The sequence below is a fragment of the Crinia signifera genome, chromosome 5, assembly GCF_055691185.1.
Source record: "Crinia signifera chromosome 5, ASM5569118v1, whole genome shotgun sequence".
Classification (NCBI taxonomy): domain Eukaryota; kingdom Metazoa; phylum Chordata; class Amphibia; order Anura; family Myobatrachidae; genus Crinia; species Crinia signifera.
The window spans coordinates 333,482,254-333,506,571 of NC_139221.1; the positions used below are offsets into that span (position 1 = coordinate 333,482,254).

At 46.0% G+C, this 24,318-nt stretch overlaps 1 protein-coding gene across 1 annotated transcript in view; it reads right to left on the reverse strand.

Moving 5' to 3' along the window:
- The window catches only part of GRINA (glutamate ionotropic receptor NMDA type subunit associated protein 1), an 82,766-nt gene that overhangs the window by 51,129 nt on the left and 7,319 nt on the right, over window positions 1-24,318 (reverse strand). The window contains exon 2 of the mRNA XM_083145061.1: window positions 17,186-17,498. Coding sequence (XP_083001187.1) covers window positions 17,186-17,471 — 286 coding nt within the window. The 5' untranslated portion in view covers window positions 17,472-17,498. The remainder of the gene's footprint in view (window positions 1-17,185; window positions 17,499-24,318) is intronic.

Sequence of the window (24,318 nt, forward strand, 5' to 3'; positions counted from 1 at the left end):
CGCCCATTAAGCCCATACAAAAAGACGGCCCTGCTAGGCAGGATTGATCAACAATACTTATTACAGCATAATGCACTTTAATGTATTTAACTGTTAATATATTGGCTTATCTTTGGCATAATTATATGCTGTAATGCAGCTGCAGGTGGGGCAGATGTAACATGTGCAGAGGGCGTTAATGTGGCCATACATCTACAGATTTATTGTCCGATCTGTCTGTTTGGAAGAAAATACTGGTAATGGATGAGAGCACTTTGCTTTGAAATGCTGGAAAACTGCCAAAAACTGTCATTCAGATATTACCAGGTATTTTTTCCAACCAGCCAGATCTGACAATTGATCTGTAGATGTATGGCCACCTTTAGATTTGTGTTGAGTTATTTTGTTTCTGTGCAGGGTAAATACTTGCTGCATTATTTTTACACTGCAATTTAGATTTCCGTTTCAACACACCCCACCCAAATTTAACTCTCTCAGCACGTTACATCTGCCCCACCTGCAATGCAGCATTTGTTTTGCCCATTTTGAGAACAAATTTGTACTGCGATCAGGTCTGATTAAGGGCTATTATGCAGTGTTATATTTCACACAGTGTCACTGAAATTCCATTTAGAGTATTTGTGCTTCTTCTATTATAAACACGTTCAGGAGAAAACACACAATATTCACAATTGTGACCATGAAAATGGGTCAATTATTAGGGATTTTTTCTCCAGCCAGTCAGTCACTTTGCACTAGGACAATCTCGTACGCTCTTTTACTATGCTAAAGTATATTAATGAACCACTCTAAGACATCCTGACATTTATAACTAGATTGGAGCATCTTTATAGGTTTCGTTATTTTCACCTAAAAAGTGAAACTTTAGGCCTCTTGCCAGAACAGAAGATGTTGACTCAGATCAAAAAGCTTTTGCACGTTTCTTATTCAGGTCAAGTCACAACTTTCCCACACTAGCCGATTTTGAATTTCTCAATTTCAGTTTTTTCACTCCGCCCTAATATATATATATATATATATATATATATATATATATATATATATATATATATATATATATATATATATATATATATATATATATATATATATATATATATATATATATATATATATATATATATATATATATATATATATATATATATATATACACACACATACACACACACACACACATATATACAATAATACTAAGCGCACAATTCTTTCAGAGACCCAGAATCAGTCCAATAATATCCAATAATGTGTGCAGCTTCTTTCAGAGGGATGTACCAAATCCCAACGGGGATACTTGCAAAAAAAAAAAAAAAGAAAGAGAAAGAAAGCGCACCAATGAGCCAGAGTATCATAAAGAATATTCAATGCTTTTAATGCTCACATACATTGTGGTTTGGGAATAAAGGCTTGCCTCGTAACATGTGAATTCACCACGTATCAACATCAGACCGCTGGACAGAAATCCAAACGCCAGAGCCGCCACGGGAAGAAACACACAGAGCCGCCTCGATCACACTGGAAGTGGGACGTCACTACGTCGGACCAACAAGCCACGCCCAACGAGTTTCCTCAAAGGAATGGACTTCGTCAGGGGGTGTGGTTACCTCAGGTGAGTATCAAGCTTATATACCCTTATTCTCTTTGCAGGTGACATCGTTCAGAGTGATAAGGCATCTTCACCACGTAAGTCCTCCCCCAACCAGTCATGACACCCGACAGGCTGTTTCGGTGCTCACTGCACCTTAGTCATGGGCTCCTGAAGATGCCTTATCACTCTCATGCTAAGTAGACGTGTCCTCCTTTACTTTTAAAGTCTTTTTTGCTACATTGTCCGATATGCACTTTATATGCCTAATAAAATGATCTTTTTTCTGATGTTGCTGGCTCATTTTTGTATAATTACCATTTTTGTGAGCTTCAGCACTCCTGTCATTGACCTTTGTGTGCAGCCTAGACTCATGGTCTGTGTGTATATATATATATCCCCTTCCTGCGCTTACAATGTAGGAGCGGCACCTCTGTTAGGCAAGACCCAAATAATAGAAATGGAAAATGGGGGTTTCAGAGGGCGCTATAGATGGTAAATCAATCACTTTAAGTAGCTATTAACATTTAATATAAAATATACAAACATAAAAAACCATATCAGGGTATCATATATACACAAGTGGTGAACAATCGTATGTAAGTTCAACTCAGTTCAGTTAGTCAATTCGGAAACAAGGAGCCCAACGCGTTTCCTGACTTCATCAGGGGCAGAGAATGCAACCGATAATAACTGTGTGTGTCCTATATAAGAGTATCTGGAGACGGGTATTTCAATATCTGTCCGATACAATTCAGGGCAACAAAGAATCGTCCTCAAATAGCACAGCAGGTTCCGTTACAGTGTCTTATATAGCGCAGCAGATTCCGTTACAGTGTCTTATATAGCGCAGCATATTCCGTTACAGTGTCTTCTATAGCGCAGCATATTCCGTTACAGCATCTTATATAGCGCAGCAGATTCCGTTACAGTGTCTTCTATAGCGCAGCATATTCCGTTACAGCATCTTATATAGCGCAGCAGATTCCGTTACAGTGTCTTATATAGCGCAGCAGATTCCGTTACAGTGTCTTATATAGCGCAGCAGGTTCCGTTACAGTGTCTTATATAGCGCAGCAGATTCCGTTACAGCGTCTTATATAGCGCAGCAGGTTCCGTTACAGTGTCTTATATAGCGCAGCAGATTCCGTTACAGTGTCTTCTATAGCGCAGCAGATTCCGTTACAGTGTCTTCTATAGAGCAGCAGATTCCGTTACAGTGTCTTATATAGCGCAGCAGATTCCGTTACAGTGTCTTATATAGCGGCAGCAGATTCCGTTACAGTGTCTTCTATAGTGCAGCAGATTCCGTTACAGTGTCTTCTATAGCGCAGCAGATTCCGTTACAGTGTCTTATATAGCGGCAGCAGATTCCGTTACAGTGTCTTCTATAGTGCAGCAGATTCCGTTACAGTGTCTTATATAGCGCAGCAGATTCCGTTACAGTGTCTTATATAGCGGCAGCAGATTCCGTTACAGTGTCTTCTATAGTGCAGCAGATTCCGTTACAGTGTCTTCTATAGTGCAGCAGATTCCGTTACAGTGTCTTATATAGCGCAGCAGATTCCGTTACAGCGTCTTATATAGCGCAGCAGGTTCCGTTACAGTGTCTTATATAGCGCAGCAGGTTCCGTTACAGTGTCTTCTATAGCGCAGCAGATTCCGTTACAGTGTCTTCTATAGCGCAGCAGATTCCGTTACAGTGTCTTCTATAGAGCAGCAGATTCCGTTACAGTGTCTTATATAGCGCAGCAGATTCCGTTACAGTGTCTTATATAGCGGCAGCAGATTCCGTTACAGTGTCTTCTATAGTGCAGCAGATTCCGTTACAGTGTCTTCTATAGAGCAGCAGATTCCGTTACAGTGTCTTATATAGCGCAGCAGATTCCGTTACAGTGTCTTATATAGCGCAGCAGATTCCGTTACAGTGTCTTCTATAGTGCAGCAGATTCCGTTACAGTGTCTTCTATAGAGCAGCAGATTCCGTTACAGTGTCTTATATAGCGCAGCAGATTCCGTTACAGTGTCTTATATAGCGCAGCAGATTCCGTTACAGTGTCTTCTATAGTGCAGCAGATTCCGTTACAGTGTCTTATATAGCGCAGCAGATTCCGTTACAGTGTCTTCTATAGCGCAGCAGATTCCGTTACAGTGTCTTCTATAGCGCAGCAGATTCCGTTACAGTGTCTTATATAGCGCAGCAGATTCCGTTACAGTGTCTTATATAGCGCAGCAGATTCCGTTACAGTGTCTTATATAGCGCAGCAGATTCCGTTACAGTGTCTTATATAGCGCAGCAGATTCCGTTACAGTGTCTTATATAGCGCAGCAGATTCCGTTACAGCGTCTTATATAGCGCAGCAGATTCCGTTACAGCGTCTTATATAGCGCAGCAGATTCCGTTACAGTGTCTTATATAGCGCAGCAGATTCCGTTACAGCGTCTTATATAGCGCAGCAGATTCCGTTACAGTGTCTTATATAGCGCAGCAGATTCAGTTACAGCGTCTTATATAGCGCAGCAGAATCCGTTACAGTGTCTTATATAGCGCAGCAGATTCAGTTACAGCGTCTTATATAGCGCAGCAGATTCCGTTACAGCGTCTTATATAGCGCAGCAGATTCCGTTACAGCGTCTTATATAGCGCAGCAGATTCCGTTACAGTGTCTTATATAGCGCAGCAGATTCCGTTACAGCGTCTTATATAGCGCAGCAGATTCCGTTACGTCTTACATAGCGCAGCAGATTCCGTTACAGTGTCTTATATAGCGCAGCAGATTCCGTTACAGTGACTTATATAGCGCAGCAGATTCCGTTACAGTGTCTTATATAGCGCAGCAGGTTCCGTTACAGCGTCTTATATAGCGCAGCAGATTCCGTTACAGCGTCTTATATAGCGCAGCAGATTCCGTTACAGCGTCTTATATAGCGCAGCAGATTCCGTTACAGCGTCTTATATAGCGCAGCAGATTCCGTTACAGCGTCTTATATAGCGCAGCAGATTCCGTTACAGTGTATTATATAGCGCAGCAGATTCCGTTACAGTGTCTTATATAGCGCAGCAGGTTCCGTTACAGTGTCTTCTATAGCGCAGCAGATTCCGTTACAGTGTCTTCTATAGCGCAGCATATTCCATTGTGCTTTACAATTGGAAACAACAGTGAGTAAACAAACTGGGTAGATAGAAACCGACATGTAGGTAGGAGGGCCATGCTCGCAAGCTTACGGATAAGGATGATAGGAGGGATACATAAGGATAGAATTCCATAGCATGGCAGTCCCATCATATTACAGGACAGTCCTGATGGGATGTAATTAGATATGAACGCTACTGGAGGTTGTGTGGGGGTCCTGAATATCATAGGCTTGCCTGAAGAGGTGAGTTTTCAGGGAACGTTTGGAGGCTAGAGAAGAGTCTAAGGGGGGTATTCAATGTCAGCGGCACGGCTGTCGAGCTAGCGTGACAGCCGTGCCCCTGTCCCGTTTTCGGTCAGTTTGCCTGGAGCTTGGCAGTCGGGATTCAATGTCCCGGCTGCCGAGCGGCGAGAAGGGGGCGTGGCCGCGAGTTGATGACGAAAATAGACGAGCTCCGGCCAGGAGCTCGCCTATTTCCGGCTTTTCTCAGCAGAACGAGCCCGACAGCTTGTGATGTCGGGCTCGTTCTGCGCAAAACCCCTGTTCAATGCTGTCGGGGAAGACAGCATTGAATAGGGCCCCGCAGCCATCTACCCCGTCGGGAGATGGCTGCGGGAGCTCAAATGACATTGCATACCCCCCTTAATGTGCGTAGAAGGGCATTCCATAAGGTGGGAGATGCCCAACAAAAGTCCTGCAAGTGTAAGTGGGAGCGAGTAATGAGTGTGGATGAGAGATGCAGATCTTGTGCAGAGCGGAGAGGTTGGGTGGGGATATATTTTGAGATAAGCAAAGAGATATGTCGGTGTAGGAGAGGGAGTTGTGTTCATAAGTTTACATACACTAGCAGAATTTCTGATATTCTGGCCATTTGTCAGAGAATATGAAGGATAACTCACACACTTTTCTGTCACTCATGCTCAGTGGTTGGGTGACACCATTTATGGTCACACAACTGGGTTTACAGTTTTTAAATCAGAGTGACAACAGAACCTGCCCAAATGACCCTGATCACAAGTTTACATACCCCAGTTCTTAATACCGTGTATTGCCCCCTTTAACATCAATGTCAGCTGGAAGTGTTTTGTGGTAGTTGTGGATGAAGCTCTTTATTTTCTCAGGTGGTAAAGCTGCCCATTCTTCTTGGGGAAAGGCCTCCAGCTCCTGTAAATTCTTGGGCTGTCTTGCATGAGCTGCACGTTTGAGATCTCCCCAGAGTGGTACAATGATAGTGAGGTCAGGCGACTGAGATGGCCACTCTAGAACCTTCACTTTATTCTGCTGTAGCCAATGACAGGGCGACTTGGCCTTGTGTTTTGGATCATTGTCATGTTGGAACATCCAAGTACGTCCCATGCGCAGCTTCCGGGCTGATGAGTGCAGATGTTCCTCCAGTATTTTCTGATAACATGCTGCATTCATCTTGCTATCAATTTTGGCCACGTTCCCAGTGCCTTTGTAGCTCACACATCCCCAAAACATCAGCGATCCACCTCTGTTTCACAGTAGGAATGGTGCACCTTTCATCACAGGCCTTGTTGACTCCTCTCCAAATGTAACGTTTATGGTTGTGGCCAAAAAGTTAAATTTTGGTCTCATCGCTCCAAATGACTGTTCCAGAAGTGTTGAGGCTTGTCTCGTGCTGTTTAGAGTATTGTAAGCGGGATGTTTTGTGGCATTTGCGTAGTAATGGCTTTCTTCTGGCGACTGCACCATGCAGCCATTTTTCTTCAAATGCCTCCTTATTGTGCATCTTGGAACAACCGCACCACTTTATTTCAGAGTCCTGTATTTCAGCTGAAGTTATTTGTGGATTTTTCTTTGCATCCTGAACAATTTTCCTGGCAGTTGTGGATGAAATTTTTGTTGGTCTACCTGACCGTGATTTGGTTTCCACAGAATCCCTCATTTTCCACTTCTTAATTAGAGTGTGTACACTGCTGATTGGCATTCTCAATTGCTTGGATATCTTTTTATATCCCTTTCCTGTTTTATACAATTTAATTACCTTTTCCCACAGATCCTTTGACAATTATTTTGCTTTCCCCATGACTCAGATTCCAGACACGTCAGTGCAGTACTGGATGAAAGATGCAAGGGTCTTCCAGGAGACCAGAAACTCACTGACCTTTTACACACACACACACACACTCACTGATTACAAGCAAACAGATCACAGGTGAGGATGGTTACCTTTAGTAGCTATTCAAACCCGTTTGTGTCCACTTGTGTGCATGTTATCAGGCCAAAATCTCCAGGGTATGTAAACTTTTGACCAGGGTCATTTGAGTAGTTTCTGTTGTCATCATGATTTAAAAAAAAAAGTAAACACAGTTGTTTGACAATAAATGGCTTCACCCAACCACTAACCATGAGTGACAGAAAAGTTTGTGAGTTATCATTCATATTCGGACAAATGGCCAGTAAATTTGCAAATTATGCTAGGGTATGTAAACTTATGAGCACAACTGTAAAAAAAAAATATATATATATATATATATATATATATATATATATATATATATATATATATATATATATATATATATATATATATATATATATATATATATATATATATATATATATATATATATATATATACACAGTGGTCGAAGTGGAAATTTTGAAGTGGGGGTATGGAAATTTTGAAGTGGGGGTATGGAAAAGTAAAGAGTGAATATAGTGCGCACCTTCGGACACCCCCCTGTCCATCAACGTCCCCTGCCAGACTGCCCCGTTGTACAGGGGTATTACAAAAGCACAATATGTGCTGCTGAGTGATCAGAGAGCATCCTGAGGGGGAAAAAAAACTTTTTTTTTTTATCTTCAGATTAAAGTGGGGGTATGCCATACCCCCGTATACCGCCCCACTTCGACCACTGTATATACATACATACATACATATATATATATATATATATATATATATATACACACACACACATATACATACATACATACATACATACATACATACATACATACACACACCCCAATGAGAATCCTGCATTTGCCCCTGGGGTGATTAGAACAGACCAGGATGCCTCCACACTTCAGAGCTAATAAAACTAGAAGAGTGGGCGAAAAATTGGAAAATGAGGTTAAATGCAAGGTGATGCATCTTGTGAGACAGAGCCAGTGTGCTAATCTTAGCTGGGTGGCACTGGGTAAAGTGGAACTGGAAGAGGATCTAGGAGTCCAAATCGACAACAAACTGCAGTGTAGTGCTCAATGTAATATAGCAACAAGTAAGGCCAACAGGATACTAGCATGTATATAAAGGGGTAAGGAGACTAGGGACACAAAATGTAATTATGCCATACCTGACCCTCTCCAAGGGGACACAATGCTCTGTTCCTGGACTTCCCTGGTAATGTAGGATTGCCCACACCTGTGGGGAGCTAGGTAACTGATAAGAAAGGTGTCACCACAGGTGCTGGCAATCATACATCACCAGGGACGCCCAGGTACAGAGCATTGTGTCCTCCTGGAGAGGGGCATGCTGGGAGGTATGGATAATGTATGATTGCCAGCACTTGTGGGGAGCTGGGTAACTGATGAGAACGGTGTCCCCACAGGTGCTGGCAATCCTACATTACCAGGGAAGCCCAGGAACAGAGCATTGTGTCCTCCTGGAGAGGGGCATGCTGGGAGGTATGGATAATGTATGATTGCCAGCACCTGTGTGGAGCTAGGTAACTGATAAGAAAGGTGTCACCACAGGTGCTGGCAATCATACATTACCGAGGAAGCCCAGGAACAGAGCACTGTGTCCTCCTGGAGAGGGGCATGCTGGGAGGTATGGATAATGTAGGATTGCCAGCACCTGTGAGGAGCCAGGTAACTGATAAGAAAGGTGTCACCACAGGTGATGGCAATCATACATTACCAGGGAAGCCCAGGAACAGAGCATGGTGTCCTCCAGGAGAGGGGCATGCTGGGAGGTATGGATAATGTATGATTGCCAGCACCTGTGTGGAGCTAGGTAACTGATAAGAAAGGTGTCACCACAGGTGATGGCCATCGTACATTACCAGGGAAGCCCAGGAACAGAGCATTGTGTCCTCCTGGAGAGGGGCATGCTGGGAGGTATGGATAATGTATGATTGCCAGCACCTGTGTGGAGCTAGGTAACTGATAAGAAAGGTGTCACCACAGGTGATGGCAATCCTACATTACCAGGGAAGTCCAGGAACAGAGCATTGTGTCCTCCTGGAGAGGGGCATGCTGGGAGGTTACTATGGCTAATGTATGATTGCCAGCACCTGTGGGGAGCTAGGTAACTGATAAGAAAGGTGTCACCACAGGTGCTGGCAATCCTACATTACCAGGGAAGCCCAGGAGCAGAGCATTGTGTCCTCCTGGAGAGGGGCATGCTGGGAGGTATGGATAATGTAGGATTACCAGCACCTGTGGGGAGCTAGGTAACTGATAAGAAAGGTGTCACCACAGGTGCTGGCAATCATACATTACCAGGGAAGCCCAGGAACAGAGCACTGTGTCCTCCTGGAGAGGGGCATGCTGGGAGGTATGGATAATGTAGGATTACCAGCACCTGTGGGGAGCTAGGTAACTGATAAGAAAGGTGTCACCACAGGTGCTGGCAATCATACATTACCAGGGAAGCCCAGGAACAGAGCATTGTGTCCTCCTGCAGAGGGGCATGCTGGGAGGTATGGATAATGTAGGATTGCCAGAACCTGTGTGGAGCTAGGTAACTGATAAGAAAGGTGTCACCACAGGTGATGGCAATCCTACATTACCAGGGAAGTCCAGGAACAGAGCATTGTGTCCTCCAGGAGAGGGGCATGCTGGGAGGTATGGATAATGTATGATTGCCAGCACCTGTGTGGAGCTAGGTAACTGATAAGAAAGGTGTCACCACAGGTGATGGCAATCATACATTACCAGTGAAGCCCAGGAACAGAGCATTTTCTCCTTCATACACCACATCTAGAACACGGAGTACAATTCTGGGCCCCGCACTATAAAAAAAGACATCATAGAACTGGAAAATGTCCAAAGAAGAGCAACAAAGCTAATCATGGGGTTGGAGAATTTAAGCTATGAAGACAGATTGGACAATTTGGGATTATTGACGCTTAAAGAAAAGTAGACGTGTAAGGGGAGAGCTGCTAACATGTACAAATACATCAGGGGTTAATATAGGGAACTGACAGGAGGAAGGACTCGAGGACACGTGGGCATGCGCTCAGACTGCAGTAAGTGCAGCAAAATTGTGAAACGCTCTTCCTGGAGAGCTGGTGCCGGCAGATGGAGAGCTGGTGCCGGCAGATGGAGAGCTGGTGCCGGCAGATGGAGAGCTGGTGCCGGCAGATGGAGAGCTGGTGCCGGCAGATGGAGAGCTGGTGCCGGCAGATGGAGAGCTGGTGCCGGCAGATGGAGAGCTGGTGCCGGCAGATGGAGAGCTGGTGCCGGCAGATGGAGAGCTGGTGCCGGCAGATGGAGAGCTGGTGCCGGCAGATGGAGAGCTGGTGCCGGCAGATGGAGAGCTGGTGTCGGCAGACTTAATAAATACGTTTAAAATAAGGTTGGACAAACATCTATTGGGTAAAATGATCCAGGGGTCCTAACAACAATCATAAATCAGAATACACAACACATAAGGGATGTAGCAAATGGATCAAACACACTAACCAAGGTTGTACTCAATGGACGCATGTCTTTATTTGGTCTTAACTACTATTTAAACACATTGCGATCGCCCAGTGATTAATATCCAGCATGAATAAGTCTACTTATCGCTGACCACCAGAGAACACTGGCCCTGACAGATCGCTCAGCACACAGCGCTGACACATTGCTATCGCCCGGTGATTAATATCCAGCATGAATAAGTCTACTTATCGCTGACCACCAGAGAACACTGGCCCTGACCGATCGCTCAGCACACAGCGCTGACACATTGCTATCGCCCGGTGATTAATATCCAGCATGAATAAGTCTACTTATCGCTGACCACCAGAGAACACTGGCCCTGACCGATCGCTCAGCACACAGCGCTGACACATTGCTATCGCCCGGTGATTAATATCCAGCATGAATAAGTCTACTTATCGCTGGCCACCAGAGAACACTGGCCCTGACCGATCGCTCAGCACACAGCGCTGACACATTGCTATCGCCCGGTGATTAATATCCAGCATGAATAAGTCTACTTATCGCTGGCCACCAGAGAACACTGGCCCTGACCGATCACTCAGCACACAGCGCTGACACATTGCTATCGCCCGGTGATTAATATCCAGCATGAATAAGTCTACTTATCGCTGACCACCAGAGAACACTGGCCCTGACCGATCGCTCAGCACACAGCGCTGACACATTGCTATCGCCCGGTGATTAATATCCAGCATGAATAAGTCTACTTATCGCTGACCACCAGAGAACACTGGCCCTGACCGATCGCTCAGCACACAGCGCTGACACATTGCTATCGCCCAGTGATTAATATCGAGCATGAATAAGTCTACTTATCGCTGACCACCAGAGAACACTGGCCCTGACAGATCGCTCAGCACACAGCGCTGACACATTGCTATCGCCCGGTGATTAATATCCAGCATGAATAAGTCTACTTATCGCTGGCCACCAGAGAACACTGGCCCTGACAGATCGCTCAGCACACAGCGCTGACACATTGCTATCGCCCAGTGATTAATATCCAGCATGAATAAGTCTACTTATCGCTGACCACCAGAGAACACTGGCCCTGACAGATCGCTCAGCACACAGCGCTGACACATTGCGATCGCCCGGTGATTAATATCCAGCATGAATAAGTCTACTTATCGCTGACCACCAGAGAACACTGGCCCTGACAGATCGCTCAGCACACAGCGCTGACACATTGCGATCGCCCGGTGATTAATATCCAGCATGAATAAGTATACTTATCGCTGGCCACCAGAGAACACTGGCCCTGACAGATCGCTCAGCACACAGCGCTGACACATTGCTATCGCCCGGTGATTAAAATCCAGCATGAATAAGTCTACTTATCGCTGACCACCAGAGAACACTGGCCCTGACCGATCGCTCAGCACACAGCGCTGACACATTGCTATCGCCCGGTGATTAATATCCAGCATGAATAAGTATACTTATCGCTGGCCACCAGAGAACACTGGCCCTGACAGATCGCTCAGCACACAGCGCTGACACATTGCTATTGCCCGGTGATTAATATCCAGCATGAATAAGTCTACTTATCGCTGGCCACCAGAGAACACTGGCCCTGACATATCGCTCAGCACACAGCGCTGACACACTGCTATCGCCCGGTGATTAATGTCCAGCATGAATAAGTCTACTTATCGCTGACCACCAGAGAACACTGGCCCTGACAGATCGCTCAGCACACAGCGCTGACACATTGCGATCGCCCGGTGATTAATATCCAGCATGAATAAGTATACTTATCGCTGGCCACCAGAGAACACTGGCCCTGACAGATCGCTCAGCACACAGCGCTGACACATTGCTATCGCCCGGTGATTAAAATCCAGCATGAATAAGTCTACTTATCGCTGACCACCAGAGAACACTGGCCCTGACCGATCGCTCAGCACACAGCGCTGACACACTGCTATCGCCCGGTGATTAATATCCAGCATGAATAAGTATACTTATCGCTGGCCACCAGAGAACACTGGCCCTGACAGATCGCTCAGCACACAGCGCTGACACACTGCTATCGCCCGGTGATTAATATCCAGCGTGAATAAGTCTACTTATCGCTGACCACCAGAGAACACTGGCCCTGACAGATCGCTCAGCACACAGCGCTGACACATTGCTATCGCCCAGTGATTAATATCCAGCATGAATAAGTCTACTTATCGCTGACCACCAGAGAACACTGGCCCTGACCGATCGCTCAGCACACAGCGCTGACACATTGCTATCGCCCAGTGATTAATATCCAGCATGAATAAGTCTACTTATCGCTGACCACCAGAGAACACTGGCCCTGACAGATCGCTCAGCACACAGCGCTGACACATTGCGATCACCCAGTGATTAATATCCAGCATGAATAAGTCTACTTATCGCTGACCACCAGAGAACACTGGCCCTGACAGATCGCTCAGCACACAGCGCTGACACATTGCTATCGCCCGGTGATTAATATCCAGCATAAATAAGTCTACTTATCGCTGGCCACCAGAGAACACTGGCGCTGACAGATCACTCAGCACACAGCGCTGACACATTGCTATCGCCCGGTGATTAATATCCAGCATGAATAAGTCTACTTATCGCTGGCCACCAGAGAACACTGGCCCTGACCGATCACTCAGCACACAGCGCTGACACATTGCTATCGCCCGGTGATTAATATCCAGCATGAATAAGTCTACTTATCGCTGACCACCAGAGAACACTGGCCCTGACCGATCACTCAGCACACAGCGCTGACACATTGCTATCGCCCGGTGATTAATATCCAGCATGAATAAGTCTACTTATCGCTGACCACCAGAGAACACTGGCCCTGACAGATCGCTCAGCACACAGCGCTGACACATTGCTATCGCCCGGTGATTAATATCCAGCATGAATAAGTCTACTTATCGCTGGCCACCAGAGAACACTGGCCCTGACAGATCGCTCAGCACACAGCGCTGACACATTCCTATCGCCCGGTGATTAATGTCAAGCATGAATAAGTCTACTTATCGCTGACCACCAGAGAACACTGGCCCTGACAGATCGCTCAGCACACAGCGCTGACACATTGCTATCGCCCGGTGATTAATATCCAGCATGAATAAGTCTACTTATCGCTAGCCACCAGAGAACACTGGCCCTGACAGATCGCTCAGCACACAGCGCTGACACACTGCTATCGCCCGGTGATTAATATCCAGCATAAATAAGTCTACTTATCGCTGGCCACCAGAGAACACTGGCCCTGACCGATCGCTCAGCACACAGCGCTGACACATTGCTATCGCCCGGTGATTAATATCCAGCATAAATAAGTCTACTTATCGCTGGCCACCAGAGAACACTGGCCCTGACCGATCGCTCAGCACACAGCGCTGACACATTGCTATCGCCCGGTGATTAATATCCGGCATGAATAAGTCTACTTATCGCTGGCCACCAGAGAACACTGGCCCTGACAGATCGCTCAGCACACAGCGCTGACACATTGCTATCGCCCGGTGATTAATATCCAGCATGAATAAGTCTACTTATCGCTGACCACCAGAGAACACTGGCCCTGACAGATCGCTCAGCACACAGCGCTGACACATTGCTATCGCCCGGTGATTAATATCCAGCATGAATAAGTCTACTTATCGCTGACCACCAGAGAACACTGGCCCTGACAGATCGCTCAGCACACAGCGCTGACACATTGCTATCGCCCGGTGATTAATATCCGGCATGAATAAGTCTACTTATCGCTGACCACCAGAGAACACTGGCCCTGACCGATCGCTCAGCACACAGCGCTGACACACTGCTATCGCCCGGTGATTAATATCCAGCATGAATAAGTCTACTTATCGCTGGCCACCAGAGAACACTGGCCCTGACAGATCGCTCAGCACACAGCGCTGACACATTGCTATCGCCCGGTGATTAATATCCAGCATTAAGTCTACTTATCGCTGACCACCAGAGAACACTGGCCCTGACAGATCGCTCAGCACACAGCGCTGACACATTGCTATCGCCCGGTGATTAATATCCAGCATGAATAAGTCTACTTATCGCTGACCACCAGAGAACACTGGCCCTGACAGATCGCTCAGCACACAGCGCTGACACATTGCTATCGCCCGGTGATTAATATCCAGCATGAATAAGTCTACTTATCGCTGACCACCAGAGAACACTGGCCCTGACAGATCGCTCAGCACACAGCGCTGACACATTGCTATCGCCCGGTGATTAATATCCAGCATTAAGTCTACTTATCGCTGACCACCAGAGAACACTGGCCCTGACCGATCGCTCAGCACACAGCGCTGACACATTGCTGTACATCGCTGAGTGCTGAGCCATCTACATTGCTTTGATCGTTCAGCAGTGTCATCCGGGACTCGCCCCATATATAGGCCCCTTTAGCGAGACACTGCACATTCTTAAATGGTGCCCATTGGTCAGACAGGTTCCCAGAAAATTTAAAAAACAAACAAGCTTTTCACAGAACTTACTGCGCCTATGTGCAGCAATAGCAAAAACTCAACCAATAGAAATGTGACACATTCAGGAGCGCTGGAGGGTAAAAAGGGAAGTGGGTGAGTGTGTGACAGGTTGTGCTCTCCCAGTGAAAGAGAAACGTGTAGCTAGTGGAGTGTATACAGCTGCTGTACCCCAGGCATGGACTCCTCTGCTGTACCCCAGGCGTGGGTGATTGTGTGTGTCCTAGGAAAATCTGAGGGAGGCCTTGTGCAGCTAAAGGAGGGGATACGTAGTAGATAAGGCTGTATAAAGACTTGCGTCCATCTAGTTCAACCTATGTTTATAGTAGCTAATCCGATATTTTAAAGACAGATATGTTACTTATTCGTACCCATGGATGTTTTTAACCAATAAATGTTTATCCAACCTCATTTTAAACATATTTATAGTGTCTGCCGACACCACTTCTCCAGGAAGAGAGAAGTAAAGAAATTTTTTCTCCTAGAATCTAGATGAACAAAATCTTTTTTCTTCTAATCTAAACTCGTGCCCTCGCGTCCTAGATTCCTTTCTAGCAGAAAAAAGGGTGTTTGACAGTTCCTTATATTGGCCCCTGATATATTTGTACATGTTAAGCATGTCCCTCCCTTAAACGTCTCTTCTCTAGTGTAAATAGTCCCAGATTGCTTAATCTCTCCTCGTAGCTTAAATTCTCCATTCCCCTAATCAGCTTTGTTGCTCTTCTTTGGATTTTTTCTAATTCTATGATGTCCTTTTTATAGTGCGGGGCCCAGAACTGCACTCCATATTTGAGGAGCGGTCTAACCAATGATTTGTACAGAGGCATAATTACTTTTGAATCCCTAGTTTCCATGCCCCTTTTAATTCATGCGAGAATTTTGTTGGCCTTTTCTGTTGCTATATTACATTGAGCACTACACCCCAGTTTGTTGTCTATTTGGACTCCTAGATCCTTTTCGAGTACTGATTTACCCAATTCATCCCCGCTTAGGTTATAACTAGCACACTGGTTATGTCTCCCAAGGTGCATGACCTTGCATTTGTTCACATTGAACCTCATCTTCCACTGTTTTCCCACTCATCTAGATTGTCAAGATCATTTTGAAGCGTGGTGACATCTTCTGATGATTTAATAACTCTGCACAGTTTTGTATCGTCCACAAAGATGGATACATTGCTGAGTAACCCCATCCCAATATCGTTAATAAAAATGTTAAATAAAATGGGCCCAAGAACCGAACCCTGTGGCACTCCACTTAGTACTGGTATCATATTAGATACGGCACCGTTCACGACCACTCTTTGTTCTCTATTACACAGCCAGTTCCCTACCCATCTGCAGATATTTTCCCCTAATCCCATGTCCTCCATTTTATTTATCAACCTCTTGTGTGGTTCGGTGTCGAAGGCTTTAGCAAAATCTAGGAAAATCACATCTACATCGTTTCCATTATCAAGGTTTTTGCTAACCTCTTCATAGAAACCAAGTAGATTAGTTTGGCATGAACGATTTTTCACGAACCCATGCTGGTTATTACTGAGTAAACTATGAAGGCCTAAATATTCCTGGATACCATCCCTTAAAAATCCTTCAAATAGTTTACCCACTATTGATGTTAAACTCACAGGTCTGTAATTAGCTGGATCCTCCTTTTTTCCTTTTTGTATAATGGCACTACCTCTGCTATTCTCCAGTATTTTGGTAACTTTCCTGATGATAGTGAATTATCAAAGATATAATGTAGAGGGGAAGCTAATTCCTCCCTTAATTCCATTAGTACCCTAGGATGAATCCCATCTGGCCCAGGTGAGTTATTTGTTTTGATTTTGCTGAGCCTTAATATTATTTCCTCGGTAGAGAAATCAATTGTACTTGTGTATTATCACGGCGCCCAATTTTCTTACGTACGGCACAGTAGGAAAATCGCATCGCATGCGCCATTGTAACGGCCGTGCGATGCGATTTTCCTATGTAATGTATTCAGTGCTCTTTTATTTATATTGTATAGGGTGTACAATGCCATTAGGTATACAATAATGACATACAATGAGGTTTTAGGCACCCCCCCCCCCAAAGCGTGGCAAGAGCAGCGAGCCCCGCGAGGGGTGGCGGAACGCGTCCTCCGACCTTTTCATACCCCTACTAAGAGGACTAGTGTTACACTTTGTGCCCTTCTATAGAATACAGTGTTTGTTCTACATCTCTCTCCTCGTTACCTGTGTGATTGCTGAACCTAATAATACCCGGTAATCAGACATAGACGTGCGTACACTCACCGCTGGGATCAGAAGGGTAGCCGCCCTGTCCGTATGCTGGCTGTGGGTACGGTTGGTTGGGATATGGACCGGTGGAATAGGCAGGAGGATATGGTGGCTGGTTGGGGTAGGGGACAGAGTTCGGGTAGGAGACCTCAGGAGGGTACGGTGCAGCATTGGGATAAGGGGTAACATTAGGGTATGGTGGCTGGCCATATCCGGGTGCCTGCACAGGACCTTGTCCGACAGGATAGGGGACATTAGAGTACGGATCCCCGGTGACCAGGAAGCTCTTCTCGTGTGACATCCTCAGTAATGCGAAATAAACCAGTCCCTGCAAAACACAATCATTACTCTCAGACTAAAATCTGGTCCCCCCTGTGCGCCAGGCTGTCCCCTCCCCCTTCCCTGTGCGCCAGGCTGTCCCCTCCCCCTTCCCTGTGTGCCAGACTGTCCCCTCCCCCATGCACCACTCTGTGCCCTCCCCAGTGCCCCTCCCCCATTCTGTACCCCCCCCCCCCCCCTGCGCCTTCCATGTGTGCCAGACTGTCCCCTCCCTGTGCACCAGTCAGTCCCCTCCCTCGTGCCCCTCATCTGTGCGCCAGGCTGACCCCTCCCCCATGCGCCAGGCTGACCCCTCCCCCATACCCATTCCGTGTGCGTCAGCCTGCCCCGTGCCCAGACTTGTGAAGAGTTACATAATAAGCACCCACACATCACATGACCCCAGCAGTTACATGTATGACGAGGGGTAATGCTGTGACACATGTATGAGGACAGCGGTGTGATGATGGCTACATAAGCACCCGCACATCACATGACCTCAGCAGTGTTACATGTATGACGAGGGGTAATGCTGTGACATGTTTGTAGTAAGACATGTGATGAAAGCTACATAATAAGCACCCGCACATCGCATGACCCCAGTAATGTTACATGTATGATGAGGGGTAATGCGGTGACACATGTATGTAGGCAGACATGTGATGACAGTTACATAATAAGCACCCGAACATCACATGACCCCAGCAGTGTTACATGTATGACGAGGGGTAATGCTGTGACACATGTATGATGACAGTGGTGTGATGATAGCTACATAAGCACCCGCACATCGCATGACCCCAGTAATGTTACATGTATGATGAGGGGTAATGCGGTGACACATGTATGTAGGCAGACATGTGATGACAGTTACATAATAAGCACCCGCACATCACATGACCCCAGCAGTGTTACATGTATGACGAGGGGTAATGCGGTGACACATGTATGTAGGCAGAAATGTGATGACAGTTACATAATAAGCACCCGCACATCACATGACCCCAGCAGTGTTACATGTATGACGAGGGGTAATGCTGTGACACATGTATGATGACAGCGGTGTGATGATAGCTACATAAGCACCCGCACATCACATGACCCCCAGCAGTGTTACATGTATGACGAGGGGTAATGCGGTGACACATGTTTGCAGTAAGACGTGATGAAAGCTACATAATAAGCACCCGCACATCGCATGAACCCCAGTAATGTTACATGTATGATGAGGGGTAATGCAGTGACACATGTATGTAGGCAGACATGTGATGACAGTTACATAATAAGCACCCGCACATCACATGACCCCAGCAGTGTTACATGTATGACGAGGGGTAATGCGGTGACACATGTATGTAGGCAGAAATGTGATGACAGTTACATAATAAGCACCCGCACATCACATGACCCCAGCAGTGTTACATGTATGACGAGGGGTAATGCTGTGACACATGTATGATGACAGCGGTGTGATGATAGCTACATAAGCACCCGCACATCACATGACCCCCAGCAGTGTTACATGGATGACGAGGGGTAATGCGGTGACACATGTTTGCAGTAAGACGTGATGAAAGCTACATAATAAGCACCCGCACATCGCATGAACCCCAGTAATGTTACATGTATGATGAGGGGTAATGCAGTGACACATGTATGTAGGCAGACATGTGATGACAGTTACATAATAAGCACCCGCACATCACATGACCCCAGCAGTGTTACATGTATGACGCGGGGTAATGCGGTGACACATGTATGATGACAGTGGTGTGATGACAGTTACCTAATAAGCACCCGCACATTACATGACCCCAGCAGTCTTACATGTATGACGAGGGGAAATGCTGTGACACATGTATGTAGGCAGACATGTGATGAAAGCTACATAATAAGCACCCGCACATCACATGACCCCAGCAGTGTTACATGTATGACGAGGGGTAATGCTGTGACACATGTATGATGACAGTGGTGTGATGACAGTTAACTAATAAGCGCCTGCACATTACATGACCCGAGCAGTGTTACATGTATGACGAGGGGTAATGCTGTGACACATGTATGATGACAGTGGTGTGATGAAAGCTACATAATAAGCACCCGCACATCACATGACCCCAGCAGTGTTATATGTATGACGAGAGGGTAATGCTGTGACACATGTATGATGACAGTGGTGTGATGATAGCTATATAAGCACCCGCACATCACATGACCCCAGCAGTGTTACATGTATGACGAGGGGTAATGCGGTGACACATGTATGTAGGCAGACATGTGATGACAGTTACATAATAAGCATCCGCACATCACATGACCCCAGCAGTGTTACATGTATGACGAGGGGTAATGCTGTGACACATGTATGCAGGCATACATGTGATGACAGTTACATAATAAGCACCCGCACATTGCATGACCCCAGCAGTGTTACATATATGACGAGGGGTAACGCTGTGACACATGTATGTAGGCAGACATGTGATGAAAGCTACATAATAAGCACCCGCACATCACATGACCCCAGCAGTGTTACATGTATGACGAGGGGTAATGCTGTGACACATGTATGTAGGCAGACATGTGATGAAAGCTACATAATAAGCACCCGCACATCGCATGAACCCCAGTAATGTTACATGTATGATGAGGGGTAATGCAGTGACACATGTATGTAGGCAGACATGTGATGAAAGCTACATAATAAGCACCCGCACATCACATGACCCCAGCAGTGTTACATATATGACGAGGGGTAACGCTGTGACACATGTAAGTAGGCAGACATGTGATGAAAGCTACATAATAAGCACCCGCACATCACATGATCCCAGCAGTGTTACATGTATGACGAGGGGTAATGCTGTGACACATGTATGTAGGCAGACATGTGATGAAAGCTACATAATAAGCACCCGCACATCGCATGAACCCCAGTAATGTTACATGTATGATGAGGGGTAATGCAGTGACACATGTATGTAGGCAGACATGTGATGAAAGCTACATAATAAGCACCCGCACATCACATGACCCCAGCAGTGTTACATATATGACGAGGGGTAACGCTGTGACACATGTAAGTAGGCAGACATGTGATGAAAGCTACATATTAAGCACCCGCACATCACATGATCCCAGCAGTGTTACATGTATGACGAGGGGTAATGCTGTGACACATGTATGTAGGCAGACATGTGATGAAAGCTACATAATAAGCACCCGCACATCACATGACCCCAGCAGTGTTACATGTATGACGAGGGGTAATGCGGTGACACATGTATGTAGGCAGACATGTGATGACAGTTACATAATAAGCATCCGCACATCACATGACCCCAGCAGTGTTACATGTATGACGAGGGGTAATGCTGTGACACATGTATGTAGGCATACATGTGATGACAGTTACATAATAAGCACCCGCACATTGCATGACCCCAGCAGTGTTACATATATGACGAGGGGTAACGCTGTGACACATGTATGTAGGCAGACATGTGATGAAAGCTACATAATAAGCACCCGCACATCGCATGAACCCCAGTAATGTTACATGTATGATGAGGGGTAATGCAGTGACACATGTATGTAGGCAGACATGTGATGAAAGCTACATAATAAGCACCCGCACATCACATGACCCCAGCAGTGTTACATGTATGACGAGGGGTAATGCGGTGACACACGTATGATGACAGTGGTGTGATGACAGTTACATAATAAGCACCCGCACATTACATGACCCCAACAGTGTTACATGTATGATGAGGGGTAATGCTGTGACACATGTTTGTAGTAAGACATGTGATGAAAGCTACATAATAAGCACCCGCACATCACATGACCCCAGCATTGTTACATGTATGAGAAGGGGTAATGCGGTGACACACGTATGTAGGCAGACATGTGATGACAGTTACATAATAAGCAGCACCTGCACATCACATGACCCCAGCAGTGTTACATGTATGACGAGGGGTATTGCTGTGACACATGTATGATGACAGTGGTGTGATGACAGTTACATAATAAGCACCCGCACATTACATGACCCCAGCAGTGTTACATGTATGACGAGGGGTAATGCTGTGACACATGTATGATGACAGTGGTGTGATGACAGTTACATAATAAGCACCCGCACATCACATGACCCCAGCAGTGTTACATGTATGACGAGGGGTAATGCTGTGACACATGTTTGTAGTAAGACATGTGATGAAAGCTACATAATAAGCGCCCGCACATTACATGACCCCAGCAGTGTTACATGTATGACGCGGGGTAATGCTGTGACACATGTATGATGACAGTGGTGTGATGACAGTTACATAATAAGCACCCGCACATTACATGACCCCAGCAGTGTTACATGTATGACGAGGGGTAATGCTGTGACACATGTGTGATGACAGTTACATAATAAGCACCCGCACATTACATGAACCCAGCAGTGTTACATGTATGACGAGGGGTAATGCTGTGACACATGTTTGTAGTAAGACATGTGATGAAAGCTACATAATAAGCACCCGCACATCGCATGACCCCAGTAGTGTTACATGTATGATGAGGGGTAATGCAGTGACACATGTATGTAGGCAGACATGTGATGACAGTTACATAATAAGCAGAACCCGCACATCGCATGACCCCAGTAGTGTTACATGTATGACGAGGGGTAATGCGGTGACACATGTATGTAGGCAGACATGTGATGACAGTTACATAATAAGCAGCACCTGCACATCACATGAACCCAGCAGTGTTACATGTATGACGAGGGGTAATGCTGTGACACATGTATGATGACAGTGGTGTGATGACAGTTACATAATAAGCACCCGCACATCACATGACCCCAGCAGTGTTACATGTATGACGACGGGTAATGCTGTGACACATGTTTGTAGTAAGACATGTGATGAAAGCTACATAATAAGCGCCCGCACATCACATGACCCCAGCAGTGTTACATGTATGACGAAGGAAAAAGCTGTGACACATATTTGTAGTAAGACATGTGATGAAAGCTACATAATAAGCGCCCGCACATCGCATGACCCCAGTAGTGTTACATGTATGACGAGGGGTAATGCGGTGACACATGTATGTAGGCAGACATGTGATGACAGTTACATAATAAGCAGCACCGGCACATCACATGACGCCAGCAGTGTTACATGTATGACGAGGGGTATTGCTGTGACACATGAATGATGACAGTGGTGTGATGACAGTTACATAATAAGCACCCGCACATCACATGACCCCAGCATTGTTACATGTATGACAAGGGGTAATGCGGTGACACACGTATGTAGGCAGACATGTGATGACAGTTACATAATAAGCAGCACCTGCACATCACATGACCCCAGCAGTGTTACATGTATGACGAGGGGTATTGCTGTGACACATGTATGATGACAGTGGTGTGATGACAGTTACATAATAAGCAGCACCCGCACATCACATGACCCCAGCAGTGTTACATGTATGACGAGGGGTAATGCTGTGACACATGTTTGTAGTAAGACATGTGATGAAAGCTACATAATAAGCGCCCGCACATCGCATGACCCCAGTAGTGTTACATGTATGACGAGGGGTAATGCGGTGACACATGTATGTAGGCAGACATGTGATGACAGTTACATAATAAGCAGCACCGGCACATCACATGACCCCAGCAGTGTTACATGTATGACGAGGGGTAATGCTGTGACACATGTATGATGACAGTGGTGTGATGACAGTTACATAATAAGCACCCGCACATTACATGACCCCAGCAGTGTTACATGTATGACGAGGGGTAATGCTGTGACACATATATGATGACAGTGGTGTGATGACAGTTACATAATAAGCACCCGCACATCACATGACCCCAGCAGTGTTACATGTATGACGAGGGGTAATGCTGTGACACATGTATGTAGGCATACATGTGATGACAGTTACATAATAAGCACCGGCACATCAGATGACCCCAGCAGTGTTACATGTATGACGCGGGGTAATGCTGTGACACATGTATGATGACAGTGGTGTGATGACAGTTACATAATAAGCACCCGCACATTACATGACCCCAGCAGTGTTACATGTATGACGAGGGGTAATGCTGTGACACATGTATGATGACAGTGGTGTGATGATAGCTATATAAGCACCCGCACATCACATTACCCCAGCAGTGTTACATGTATGACGAGGGGTAATGCGGTGACACATGTATGTAGGCAGACATGTGATGACAGTTACATAATAAGCATCCGCACATCACATGACCCCAGCAGTGTTACATGTATGACGAGGGGTAATGCTGTGACACATGTATGCAGGCATACATGTGATGACAGTTACATAATAAGCACCCGCACATTGCATGACCCCAGCAGTGTTACATATATGACGAGGGGTAACGCTGTGACACATGTATGTAGGCAGACATGTGATGAAAGCTACATAATAAGCACCCGCACATCACATGACCCCAGCAGTGTTACATGTATGACGAGGGGTAATGCTGTGACACATGTATGTAGGCAGACATGTGATGAAAGCTACATAATAAGCACCCGCACATCGCATGAACCCCAGTAATGTTACATGTATGATGAGGGGTAATGCAGTGACACATGTATGTAGGCAGACATGTGATGAAAGCTACATAATAAGCACCCGCACATCACATGACCCCAGCAGTGTTACATATATGACGAGGGGTAACGCTGTGACACATGTAAGTAGGCAGACATGTGATGAAAGCTACATAATAAGCACCCGCACATCACATGATCCCAGCAGTGTTA